Genomic DNA, 12,252 nt, shown 5'->3' on the forward strand with positions numbered 1-12,252 from the left:
TTGATATGCAGACCAGTGGTCGACTTCCTGACAACCGTCTGTACCGTAATGCGGTTCGTCGTAAATCGTTGGTTCACGATCTTGCTCAGCTTGGACCAGCGCGCCATCGACCGATTCTGGGATTAACGATGTCGGGAAACGGCCATACCAGTGAAGATCTGGATGCTTGAGAACTCGTTGTCTGAACTCGGACGGAGCTTCTGGCAACCCCTCTGTGAACCATTGGCGAGGGGAGAACGATAGCTTCGAGTTCTTGTCGCGCAAAAGATGTGGCCGATCACCGCCGAGCTGGCGACTCCGGGCGATCAGAGAGTCCTTGAAAGTATGCATTCGAGTGTCTTAGACGATCTCAGAAGGCAATGGTGTCATTTTGGACATGAGGTAGATATCAGTTGCGAGACAACTTAATCTCCCGGCAATATCGCATACGAGAGGAGATACAAACGCGTATGGAACCTTTGGTTGTCGATGAAGAAAGGCGGACTTCTTCCTATCACACCATGCAGCGGTCCCTGTCAAAACCATAGTTGCCGTGTTTACTTTGACAAGAGCTCGTGTAACGGTGTTCGCCTCGCGAACTGTGTACTCCAAAATGACGTCTCGTTCTGTCAACGACAGTGGACCGCCGGCCACTGTACTTGCATCACACATCATGGTACTGAGCAGCGGGCTCAATGCTATCCAGGGCTCGCGTATATGGAATCTGTTCACTGGCTGAGAGAACGATCTTGCTCGCAGTATGGCTTGAATTTGTGTCCAATCCTCGTCGTAGTACTTCATGATGATGGAGTGTTCCAAGAAATCAGCACTCAACAATTCAGGAAGAGGTTGAAAGACAATGGCTGATAAGTAAATCTTCGCAGATGCCATCCCTTGCGTGCCGCAAATGCAGGCGCATGGACCAACTTCAAGGTGCTTATTTGCCGTCTAAATCAATTTGAGCTCAAGAATACTATGTGGCGATGATACAGATGTGTACACCTCGCTGATAACAAGACCAACAGGTTCGATAACATCCTTCCACATTCCAATCGTTCGCTCGCATCCGTTCATAAGGCCAAGCATCAGAAGATCTGACCAAGTCGCTAGGGGAGTGTTATTTTGTGGCCACAAGACATGCTCATGAATGAGGATCTTGCTCTTCCCTTTGATCATGGCAGGCTTCAGCATCTGGAGTATCTCACGAGCCTTGTGGTCAGGCCAGTCGTGAAGCACTGAGTGCAGATAATACACTCGAGCACCTGATCACTTCTGTCAGCTGGATCCAACTTCGGAAGTGCATCACATACCCTTGATAGGCTGTGGTGTGAAGAAGTCGTGAGCCATGAGCTGAATGCCATCTTCGACATTGGCTTTGGCGACTACTTCTGGCAGGTCCTGTAAAATCAACCTTGCTGGTGCAAGCCGATGCTTACGCTGAAACGCATTGAGGTCATGGCCGGTGCTCCCGCCAACATCAACTACAATGACCTGGTCCAAACCATCGAGCAATTTTTCAGTCGGGTACTGGTCGACCCAAGAGACCAGATTACCCGCAAATCCCTTCATACAGCGACCGAATCGTTCATTGACATCCGGATTCTGAGCAAAGTAGTCAAACAAGGTGCCATCAAACTTCGTGCCCAAAGTGAATGCACAAGCGGCAGGTGATTTTCCAATAGGGTTCCTATACCCTTCGTTCTTCAAATACCGCGGTAAAGATGCATAGGTCGGTGATTTGACTTCGTAAATGAAGGGGAAAGCAGCACTCTGATCAGGATCAGCCAGGGATCTCGTGAAGTCTGTCAGACTATACGAGTCTGGTCCTGGATTTCCAAGCAGTTGGTGAGAGACAAGATTTTGTAGCAGACGGGCTAGGTTATGGTGTCAACATTCAACAGACATTATGATGTTTGCATAATTCATACTCATCAAATCAGGGTCGCAGTCAACCATTTCTCCAAGATCAGACGCACTCTGTACCTCATCGTCGCTTGCGACCCAGCGTTCGAATAGCTTCAGGTCAATCAGAGTACACAGCGTTGCTGGCAAACTGGGCTGTTTTTGTTACGGGATCAGCTGTAGCTCCCTACTGGTAGCAGACATCGACACACCTGAGACCAACCGATTCGCAGGATCGTATCCCATGGTCTCTCTACCTCGAGTATAAGATCTTGAGCAGCGGACACGAGTTCTGATTTCTCGGCCACAGAGATTTGACGCTTGTCCACTTGCCGCATTGCACGGATCAATTCGCTGGTACTTGTATTGGCCATAGTTGCGCTTCCGTTGGATGTCTTGCTCTGCCGTGGTCGTAGGTTCCCAGCTTTTCAATGGCGCAATGTTCGAGAGTGTGATGAATCTTTATATCGTGGAGGCTGACGCTGCTATCTGGTCGTTCTGACCTACAATCCATAGTGCTGACGGTGGTCGCAGCCAGTATGGTGCTGATTGGTGGCAAAACTGACTGTGGCCATATTGGTCTCCACTTTTATGCCGCGTGATTTTACTGAAACTAAAGGATAATGAGGTGGTGTGAGAGAGCGAAAAAAGAGTATGGCTATCAAGTTTTCGGGGAGAGGAGTCAATGAGACAATTGGAAGGACGAGTCGCTCTTAAGCTTAGGCACAATTCGGATGCTCGATCCGACGAGAGTATCAAGTTCGGGGCGCTGGATCCACATATCAGAGACTTTGTCTGTCAACGAGCGTGAAGCTTTGTGGATCGATGAGAACATTTCCTTTTTGGAATCTTCATTTCTCTGTGCTATGTTTCTTCAAAAGAATGGACGACAGCAAGCGTGTCTACATACATAGGAATCCTTGCCCACAACGAGGTCACCAGAGACCATACAACAATTGTTACAGAGCTGGGGGTACAGAGTTGAGAGCTGTATTACCCTTACTCACGAACAAGAAAACAAACGGGGGTAATGACAGGGCTGAGGACAAGATGGTTGACACTTGGGTCCGCATCGTGAGATCGCAGGGTTGAGTGCTGCGTCAAAGGCGAGTCGAGGGGCGAGTGCGATACTCACTATCGCCACTAGTCAGTAGGTGCTCGATGATGAGGCGAACAAAACAGTTCGTCATCATAGCACCTACCCAAGGGAGCCTACATACAAGGGGGCTCCCGGGGTCATCGACGAAGACGCATCCTGGATGCCCTTACGTGTGAGCTCCTCTGCCGGCTGTGGAACACGTCTAAAGCCATGTCCTGAGGCTAGAGATCTCGTTCACGGCTGGTGAAGGACCACACACGCAAGGGCATCCGGGCGCATCTTCGTCGAGTACCCCGGGAGCCGCCTTGTGCGAGTCGCCGCATGTCGAGGTGACGGAACGAAGCGGAACCAGGTAAACCTGCTGTCAAAGTTATCAAGATGCGAGAACATTACCACTCGAATAATTCCTAAAGCTCTCATGACTTGCTTCACAGCTTCCATGTCATCGCCGGAGTCGAAGTAGACGGCGCCGACAACAGCCTCTAAAAGCGTGGCACTTTGGCCGTCAGAGAAGGACCAGCCATCAGGGAGTCTGCATAGAACAAGGCCTGTCTCTTTTGCGACCTTTGCGAAGTTGCCGTTGCCTAGTAGGGACTCGCGTGTCCTGGTCCAATCCGCTGTACGATTTTATCAGCTATATCGACAAGATTGATCGCTCCAGACTTACCTCTAGGAGCTCCTCCAAGGTACCAAGAATCGACCATCGCAGCGTACATCTTGCAGTCGCCAACAACAGCGAGTCTGTAGTATCCGTCGGCTACACTGAAATGTTGCAGCGGTGGGGTCAAGGCTTCGACGATGTATCTGCGTGAGCGAAATTGATAGCCAATAATTGCTTCAGCTCGCTGTATGTTGTCCTGTACTCGCTGCGAATCCTGTTTGCGTTTGGTCCAGGGTTCAGATTAAAAGAAACTGGTCGGAACGAACGTAGAGACGGATACAGTGCGCAAATATATGTGATCGCTTTTCGCCCAACCACCCTCAAATGTGGGGTGGCTGGTATGCACGTAGACCGATCAACGGCGATGAATTCAGCCACCTTAATCTTTGCTGCATCAGTTCCTGATTGGTCGTTCTGTGTCATGTTGTCCAGTCTTTCCTTGTTGCTTGAAAGAAAACTGCAGCTGTCCCGTATGCGTCACAATTGCAGAAGAGTATGGTATAATGATGGAAGGACAACATAGACCTTCTACGCTTACTCTCGGAGGACAATGATGATTTTGTATGCACTCCAAGGCATCGCTCTGAAGTTGTCTCGGAAGGATGTCAGGAAATAGCTGAGAGAGCTACCTGTCTTCCATATTCAGAAAGAATCTACATGACGTCTACGTTACAATTCAAAGCATGAATATGCATGCAGATGGAGCAAGAGAATGGTTGATAACTTACTTGGAGAGTGGCCAGTCAAAGAGGCGGAAACCTCATCCGTGCTCAAGCTTCACGGCCTTGGCCAGCCATCCTAACCCTGGTTGCACCCTCGCTCTATTCTCATCCTGACTTGTCGAGCATCTCCATCATGCCGTTTCTATGCAAGACTTTAGGGGGCCGAGCATCAATCATCAGCAAAGCCCCTTGTTCTGGCTTACTACGAAAATGCCTTTGAGATTGCTTGTGTCATGATACAGCCACCTTCGTGCGACATATTTCGGCGCACAAGGCAACCACATATCTGTCTGACCAATTAACAACAGCCAACTTTCCCCGAGACACTTGAAGTATCACAATGCACTGCGCCTGTTGATCTTCCACAGAAAATTGCCATCATTATCTTAGAGCAGCAAGATATCTTTGGGCGGCACGGAAGTTGCTTCATAGTGCAGTGGAGATCATCACTATGCGATGCCTCTTATAGATTGCTTTCCGAGCACGTGAAGTGCTCTACATTCCACACTGTCGCTTCGCAGCAATATCAGAATATTGCACTGCATACAGAGTATACTGACATGCCTGTTCGAGTCCGCAAAGTCAAACACAATGACGATCTTCGCTGCAGGTTGATAGCACCCTGCTAAATTTACGAAGACAACGTTTTACTCAAAGATATAGTGACGACTACTTTTCGACATGAAGCCTCTAACCATACACGATGTCAATATTCCAGACCGACTGCTCGTTACCCGCAGAAGGTACACGCTTTGTTGAAAGTCCTGATGTACGAGGCACCCTCGATATTCTCTGGAGCTGTCTGAGTGTCTTACTTCTATGCACTTGGTCCATCCAACACCTGCCGATCCCACATCAATGTCAGCCTCGAAGTGTGCGTCAGCAACTTAACAACTTCTTCGTCCAGCTAGGGATCAAGCTGCGGTGGATGCTTGTTACTCTGATCGCTCCAGAATTACTGTGTGGTGTAGCTGCGGAGGAGTGGTTGACTGCCTGTAAGGCCGCCAGGACCATCTCTGGAGGAGCGACAAACGATAAAGTGGACTGGACATCCAGCCATGGCTTCTTTGCGCAGATGGGCGGTTTCAGGCTTCGTTTTTGCAATCTTGAAGCCCAAGAGCCACGAGGGATATCTGATACCAACGATGAGACGGCACTGGAGAAATATCAAATTGCTGCACCCTCCCAGGAACCGCTGCTTAATCAGCTCAGCTTCCCGCACGCCAATAGCTGGAGCCGCGAATCATCCACCAACGGATCCCAGCGGGATCTGCTCCCAATATCCATAAGCATTGCAGTCCAGAAGAAGAGTTTCAAATCGATATCCTGGGACCTTGATATCATGTCCAAACGACATGCTAAGTTGTCGGCCTCATTTGGAGACTCTGACTGGAGTCCTGATGCCACAAACGGAGCAATCATTGAGCAAATGATGCAACAACACCAGAGCGACCCCAAGGCTAGAAACGTTGCGCTGACCGCTATGAGGATGACAACCGATGTATGGACCATGAGTCTTGACCAGATCCGGCTCGCACAAAAACACGGCATCATCGAATCGTTGCCCAGCATGAGCAAAGAAGATCTGAACGCTATTAGCAACAGTGACGGTCTCGCCAAAGCACTGGCGGTCTGTCAAGTTCTCTGGCTCATCATTCAGATGATCTCGCGCGCGGCATCCTCTCTCGCTGTCTGCCAGCTCGAGGTAGCAACAGGCGCCTTCGCGATTACCACCTTTCTGACCTACATGTTTCTGTGGCAGAAGCCGCAGGGTGTCACAAGGCCGATATATTTGGAAGCAGCAAGAAGACCTACTGTCGCAGAAGCTTGGGAGCTGGCTCAATGTGGGCTTGAGGAGACGAGCTCACTACTTTACCGCGCGAGAAGCTGGCGACAGTCTCGCGCGCACTTGAAGGCTAGAGCCTTTTCAAACACCATCATGCTAGCTTGTGCTACCGCCCTTGGAGCAGTCCATTGTGCTGCGTGGGACTTTGAATTTCCAGGACGGGTAGAGATGTGGGCGTGGAGAGGTTGCGCGCTTGGGTCGACGATACTGCCGCTCTTCTTGCTGGCATGGCATGAGTTGTACCTACGCTTCGCCTTCACGAAACATATCGTGTTTTCAATCGTCATCTTGGTCGGATTTGTGCTTTATGGATTCACCAGACTGTTCATCATGATAGAGATGTTTCGATGCTTGTTCTATCTTCCCGTTGACGCGTTCATCACGACGTGGACAATCAATTTGCCGGGCATATCATGAGGTCATGTAGGAATATGTAAGCTTTCTGTACCATTATCGACACAAATCAATGGATTGAGCACAACCTGATACAAATGTCTCGAGTCTCGATGTGAGGTTCGGTAGGTTTCGATGCAGCCAAAAGACGTTCTGTGAGATTGAGATTGAGGTGAGGAGACTGACGGAATTCATTAGAGGAAGGCGCCAAGCGGGGCCTAAATTGGGAAGGCGCAATTCGTAAGAGCAACTAGCGCGTATAACGGCGGAGGGGGCAGGAACGACGACCAGTGTGGACGATACAAGATACAAACACAAGAGTCGCAGCACACAGCAACGACAATCGGGACAAATCCGTGTCTGCTGTCGAGGAATCATCTTGCAACCTGCGCATTGGCGTCTATTTACGAAAGCGACCGTTCTTCTGTATCGACCACACGCTCATTAACCCACTCCAACTCCGGCAGCGACAACAAGCACGAGCTTGCATCACCAGCGCCATCCGCGACCCGACATCACAACCAATCAATACCGCTGTCCATTCCCAAAGTCGAACCAGAAGTCGAACAGCAAGCAGAGACACAGGACCCTCCACCCTTTTCGTCGCACAACTTCCCGTCGCTTTATTTCCCGCCTCAGGAAGCAGCCGCGCCGCCGCCGCCCGACTTTGAAGAAGGCCCGTCGTCATCGACCTCGTCGCCCACTCCATTCCCGTCTGTTGTAGAAGAGACAAAGGCCGCTCTCCCACGCGACACCAAGCCTCGCAACGACAAGGCTCCCGACGACAGCGAACCTCCACCGCCCTACACCGAAGGCACCAGCCCGCTCGACGGCTTCACTTACCTCATGGCCCAAGCCGGAGGTGCTGCGAGCATCATCACACAGGTCTCGCAAGGTGGCCCTGCTCCTATCAACACCTTCCACTCTGCCTCGGATGAGCACATCAACATCGACCTGAGGTATCCCCGTCGTGCCCTACTCGCACACTACAAGCAGCTAACTCGGTCGCAGAGGCACTCGCTTCACTCTGTCGCGCGATGAGCTCCTCACTCTCCCCGAGTTCGTGCTGCTGTCGCTCTTCCCCAACGGGCTCCTCCCCGAAGGCCACATGAACTCGTACCACGAACCTGACGTCTATCCCGTCGATGTTAGTGCCGCCCCGCGCCTCATTTCCTCCTTCCGTCCGCAAGACATCGCTGCTCTACAACACCTGCTCCAAAACCATGATGTATATTTATCTGACTCGATCTATCATTCCCAGTATGACCCCACTTCTCTGCAATACATGCTCGAATTCTTCCGCTCCGTCGCCCAAACAATCCCTACCTCCCCCACCGATGACTCCTCATCTCCTTTCGCCGCCGACCAAGCACCGGTGCCCATTGAGCCCATGCAGGGTGCAAACGCTAGAGACATGCTGCAGGACAGAGCTGGTATCATCGTCTTGCGCGAAGATCTCGACTTCTACGTCATCCCACCGAGGCGCGACATTGGCCACCCCGAGATGGTCCAGGTCAAGCGTGCTGCTGGCCGTGCCTTGCTGAAGCAGAGTGGCATCTTTAGTGGTCTTCGTAAGAGCGAGGAGCCTGGTACCACTGAGCAACATCTTATCGAGATGCTGACGGCTGGGTAAGTTCCTCTTCCATCTAGTAACGTCTCCTGCAACCTACTGATATGTTGGCTTTAGCGGCTTCAATCACGACGATACCTGGGGTCACCGTGCTGGCGAGCCCAACAAGGCTGTCATCTGCAGCATCGCTCTCGCCCGCCTGCGCACTGATGTTCGCGGCGATGCCAACTCTAACGCCGTCGGCATGGCCCAGAAGTTGCTGCTGTTCTGGCGCAAGCCTGCTCGTCGCTGTTGGTGGGAGGGTGTTGATCTTGAGAACGTTGAAGGCATCGACGGCACTCTCAAGGTCTGGATCCGCAGAGTGTGGACCCTCGAGATGGTGAGTATCCATATCGATTGCCTACCTGTGTCGCATTGTACTAATCTATCTCTGCAGAGCGTTATTGGCCTTCGCTGAGCGGGTGCAATGCATCATACTCGCCTTTACTTCTCCTTGCTCCAATTTTTCTACCTTTGATTCGACCACTCATACCCCGATAACACCGAACACCTTTTTCTATTTCTTGTTGTTTCTTACTTCCTTCACCTTCGAACACTCTTGTCCGCTCGGCATTATTGGGCACCTCTCACACACAGCACAGTCTGGAAATCAACACAGCGCATCTTCACTCGTCATTACACATTTTTGGGTCATTCATGGGGAATTTCACGGACTGCGTCTTTGCAACGAAAGCCATCCTCTCAAGAGGACTTTATCTTGATTCGGCTGCCTCTTTCTTTTCTCGTCTCGTATGGCCCCTCTTGCACCAAGGAGTTTTTCCCTATTACTTTTTTCGATTTGTTTCTCTTTTTTCTTTTCTTCTTCTACTCTACCGAAAATAATATATCTATCCCTAAAGCTGTTTGGGCCGTTCTTGTTGATGATGCGCTTTGGTGGTCACTGTTGATGTCGCGTCTAGTATTGTTTAGATGTCTGATGAGGAACGACTTATGTCATCGCTCTTGTGGATATGGCACCACACGCCTCACGGCATGACTTGCTTCCTGACCGCCACAGATTATTCAGCTGTGGTTCTTTGACTGTTCTTCGTTTTTTCCTTTTTCCGGCGTGTCTGGTTCGGCAGGGTGGCCCTGGGGACTAGGATTGAAAGTGATGATCTGATTACTACTCGTCTGCTTTTGGGTCTATGGTTGTTGTTATCTTTGGTAAATGTGGATGTGGTGATTATCTAGGACATATAAGGGTGACGGGGTGTTGGATGGGAGTCTGTAATAATATATACACGGAAAAGTGGTTTAGGATATTTAGGTTATAGGAAAGTGGTTTAGCAGTTGCAGCGTCGATAGCTTGCAATGCTTTTATCAAGGAGTCCGGAAGAGATATAGAAGTCTGTCTACGTATTAGACAATAGAAAAGAAATAGAGTAGTGTATATCTAAAGCACTTTTCCTAACTTTCTATCGTATTGGAATTAGTATTAGAGTGGATGGTACTACCGTAAACACCTCATCGACCTTTGAAATTGAATGGTTGAGAGTGGGTACCCTGACTCGGATGTGGCCTTGCATAACTCGCGCTTGATGAGCCGTTTGGAAGTATCAGCATCATCACAATTATCTTCCTATCTGTCGTAATGATGATGATGATGATGATGATGATCAGCATCAAATCCGTTGCAAACATATCTCATATCTCAATACAGCGCCATCATCAGTAATCGTTACAAAGATCATCCAACACCATCAAACGGCCGATGAAGAAAGTCACGTCTGTCAAAAAACGTAGGAATCTAGATGATTGTCCCTCTTATCCATGACGTAGCAAGCCGCTTGTTTCCCTCCCTTCAGACATAGAGATAGCTTCTTGTAATGAAGAAAAAGGAGTGTTTGTGAATCAGCAACAATGTTTAAACCCAAATACTCGACGATTTACCTTGATGCTGGACAAATTGTGACGGTAGCTTTTGCGTATCTGTTAGTACTGATCATCTTCTGCAATGCTACTAGGATAGCACTGCAAACTACAGTGGGTACATCCAAATCGGAGAAACGCCTAAAGCACATAATTCACTCGATATTTCGACTATATCAGAAAGACCTCACAGCTTTACTAACGGTTGTTCTCGAGCTGGTGGCAAGAGTAGCCATGAGTATTTCAGCGGTGTTCGGTGGAATGAAGAGCAAAGAGTTAAAAAAAAAAAAAGGTCAATACTCGGAAAGTGAATAAAAAGATACAAAAACGGGTGCATGATAGTGTGATTCTTTGGGGGGAGGTTTCCTTCGATTCGTGGCCGTTATCGTTCTTTCATCGTAAGAGTGGTTTCTCAAGAAGAAGGCTGCCAGAGCCTTGTACTTCTCTCTCTTCTCAACAACATGTTCGGGGGCTTGGTGCATGTAAACTAGACATTTCGACGGTGCGATGGGTGGACAAGGAAATTGTGTTCGATTGATGACAAGAGGAAAAAGGAAAAAAGAGAAAAGGGGGGGGAATCCGCCATTATAGAAAACAGAAAAACGCCGAGTAGTTATGCACAATAGTTCTCGTAACCCAACGCGATAGAAAACAGGAAAAAGGACACAGAAAATCAGTTGCGTGAAGGACCTGGTGAGAGGTGGAAGAGAAGACCCAAGTGGTCGTCAGTGCTGCGGGAGTTGTTGATGCCAGCACAACATGTAGACAATGATGCTGGAAAAAGGAAGGGTATCTCAAAGACGAAAAGCATGACGATTACAGAATCAGACAAGCCTTTCTCTTCTTCTTCTTGCTGGGAGCCATCATGGGAGTGGGACTGTCCGAGGGTCTGCTGGAGGTCTGAGGGCGTCTCTGCTGCTGCTGTTGTTGTTGCGAGTTTGAGTTTCCAGCGGTGAGACTACCACGGCTGGCAGGGGGGGTTTGGTTCAGGCCTTCTTGCTCGGCGACGACGGTGTTAATCGCGGCATCGAAGATTTCGTGAACACCCGTCATCTCTTTACTACTGCACTCCATGTAGAGGGCGCCCATCTTCTTGGCGACGGCCTGTCCCTGGTGATTTGTGACGGGAGTCAGACCTTGGGTCTTGAGGAGGTCGATACAGGTGCGCTTGTTGCGCAAGTCGGACTTGAGGCCGAGGAGGATGATGGGGGTAGTCGGGCAGAAATGGAGGACTTCGGGGTACCACTGTATTCATGTTAGTGGGCGAATGAGGACGGCGAGGATAAAGCTTGCGTACCTTGTCCATGACATTTTCAAGAGAGTTGGGGCAGTCGATGGCGAAGCAGACGAAGAGCAAGTCGGTCTCGGGGTATGAGAGGGGGCGCAGTCTGTCGTACTCTTCTTGACCAGCGGTATCCCAAAGTGCCAGTTCGACAATCTTGCCCGAGGGCTTGTGCTCGCAGTGCGTAATGTAGTTCTCGAAAACAGTGGGCACGTATTTCTGGAGGCAGTGTCAGCGGTGATGCGACTGGTCTGGGACGAGAGCAAACACACCTCAGGGAAGACGCCCTGACTGTAGCTGATCAACAGACACGTCTTGCCGCAGCCGCCGTCGCCAACAACAACAAACTTCTTGGAGTAAGCTGGCGGTTCGGTCAGACCAGTGCCGATCGACTCGCGTCCCGAGGATGTGACTGAACCATCGCTGCGGCGGCCACTGTCTCTTCGCTGAGGACCGCGACGGAGAGATGTGACCGAGGCATTCTGCAGCCTCGAATTGTGTCGCTGTGTAGCCGACATGGTGTGTGATGATCAAGAATGCCTGCTAAGGTTTTGGGTATTCGATATTATGCGAGGAATGTGCTGGCGGTTGTGTACAAATCCAGTCTGGACCGGTATGGACTGGGGTGCGAGAGGGGGGGAAATGGAACGAGAGTGTAGATAGCCTTTCGAGGTCAAGAAATGCAGGCCAGCCCGACATCATAATCATCAGAGACGCTGTTTACACACGGATCCGCCGTTGCCCCAGCACCGCCATTCCCAAAAGCCACCGCCTTGGCTTTCCCGCACAAGCCCCGCCGATGACCTGCCTCACCAAGCACTTGCTTGCACTAGACCGCCCAACTTATCCTGCCACCCGCTCATCGTAGATGTTGTTGCTGTATCGCT

General features: G+C 50.2%; 6 protein-coding genes across 6 annotated transcripts; 2 read left to right on the forward strand and 4 right to left on the reverse strand.

Annotated features, from left to right (window-relative positions):
- Window positions 1–165: 165 nt before the first annotated feature.
- AUEXF2481DRAFT_447357 (uncharacterized protein) lies at window positions 166–1,139 on the reverse strand. Its single transcript, XM_013484985.1, has one exon. The coding sequence runs from the start codon at window positions 868–870 to the stop codon at window positions 340–342; it is 531 nt and encodes a 176-aa protein (XP_013340439.1). The 5' UTR covers window positions 871–1,139; the 3' UTR covers window positions 166–339.
- On the reverse strand, window positions 928–2,255 carry AUEXF2481DRAFT_8114 (uncharacterized protein; the record flags this gene model as incomplete). The annotated part of the gene is made up of 4 exons (XM_013484886.1): window positions 928–1,241; window positions 1,290–1,853; window positions 1,908–2,037; window positions 2,094–2,255. The coding sequence occupies 4 exons, from the start codon at window positions 2,253–2,255 to the stop codon at window positions 928–930; spliced, it is 1,170 nt and encodes a 389-aa protein (XP_013340340.1).
- Window positions 2,256–2,563: 308 nt separating this feature from the next.
- On the reverse strand, window positions 2,564–4,064 carry AUEXF2481DRAFT_32627 (uncharacterized protein; the record flags this gene model as incomplete). Its single annotated transcript, XM_013484911.1, has 8 exons — window positions 2,564–2,740; window positions 2,792–2,848; window positions 2,889–2,976; window positions 3,102–3,169; window positions 3,240–3,338; window positions 3,374–3,597; window positions 3,648–3,855; window positions 3,960–4,064. 8 exons carry the CDS (start codon window positions 4,062–4,064, stop codon window positions 2,564–2,566), a joined length of 1,026 nt encoding a protein of 341 aa, XP_013340365.1.
- Window positions 4,065–5,030: 966 nt separating this feature from the next.
- On the forward strand, window positions 5,031–6,750 carry AUEXF2481DRAFT_43572 (uncharacterized protein). Its single transcript, XM_013484933.1, has one exon. It carries the CDS (start codon window positions 5,067–5,069, stop codon window positions 6,624–6,626), a length of 1,560 nt encoding a protein of 519 aa, XP_013340387.1. The 5' UTR covers window positions 5,031–5,066; the 3' UTR covers window positions 6,627–6,750.
- Window positions 6,738–8,629, forward strand: AUEXF2481DRAFT_32629 (uncharacterized protein; the record flags this gene model as incomplete). Its single annotated transcript, XM_013484912.1, has 5 exons — window positions 6,738–6,757; window positions 6,881–7,561; window positions 7,614–8,231; window positions 8,290–8,551; window positions 8,609–8,629. 5 exons carry the CDS (start codon window positions 6,738–6,740, stop codon window positions 8,627–8,629), a joined length of 1,602 nt encoding a protein of 533 aa, XP_013340366.1.
- A 2,270-nt stretch (window positions 8,630–10,899) lies between these two features.
- Window positions 10,900–11,883, reverse strand: AUEXF2481DRAFT_69237 (uncharacterized protein; the record flags this gene model as incomplete). Its single annotated transcript, XM_013484957.1, has 3 exons — window positions 10,900–11,328; window positions 11,381–11,584; window positions 11,638–11,883. 3 exons carry the CDS (start codon window positions 11,881–11,883, stop codon window positions 10,900–10,902), a joined length of 879 nt encoding a protein of 292 aa, XP_013340411.1.
- Window positions 11,884–12,252: the final 369 nt, after the last annotated feature.

The sequence above is a fragment of the Aureobasidium subglaciale genome (assembly GCF_000721755.1).
Source record: "Aureobasidium subglaciale EXF-2481 unplaced genomic scaffold scaffold_25, whole genome shotgun sequence".
Lineage (NCBI taxonomy): Eukaryota > Fungi > Ascomycota > Dothideomycetes > Dothideales > Saccotheciaceae > Aureobasidium > Aureobasidium subglaciale.

Bases quoted from the DNA above. Each gene is read 5' to 3' on its own strand.
- AUEXF2481DRAFT_447357 (XM_013484985.1), bottom strand. From the start codon at position 870: ATGGCATCTGCGAAGATTTACTTATCAGCCATTGTCTTTCAACCTCTT.
- AUEXF2481DRAFT_43572 (XM_013484933.1), top strand. From the start codon at position 5,067: ATGTCAATATTCCAGACCGACTGCTCGTTACCCGCAGAAGGTACACGC.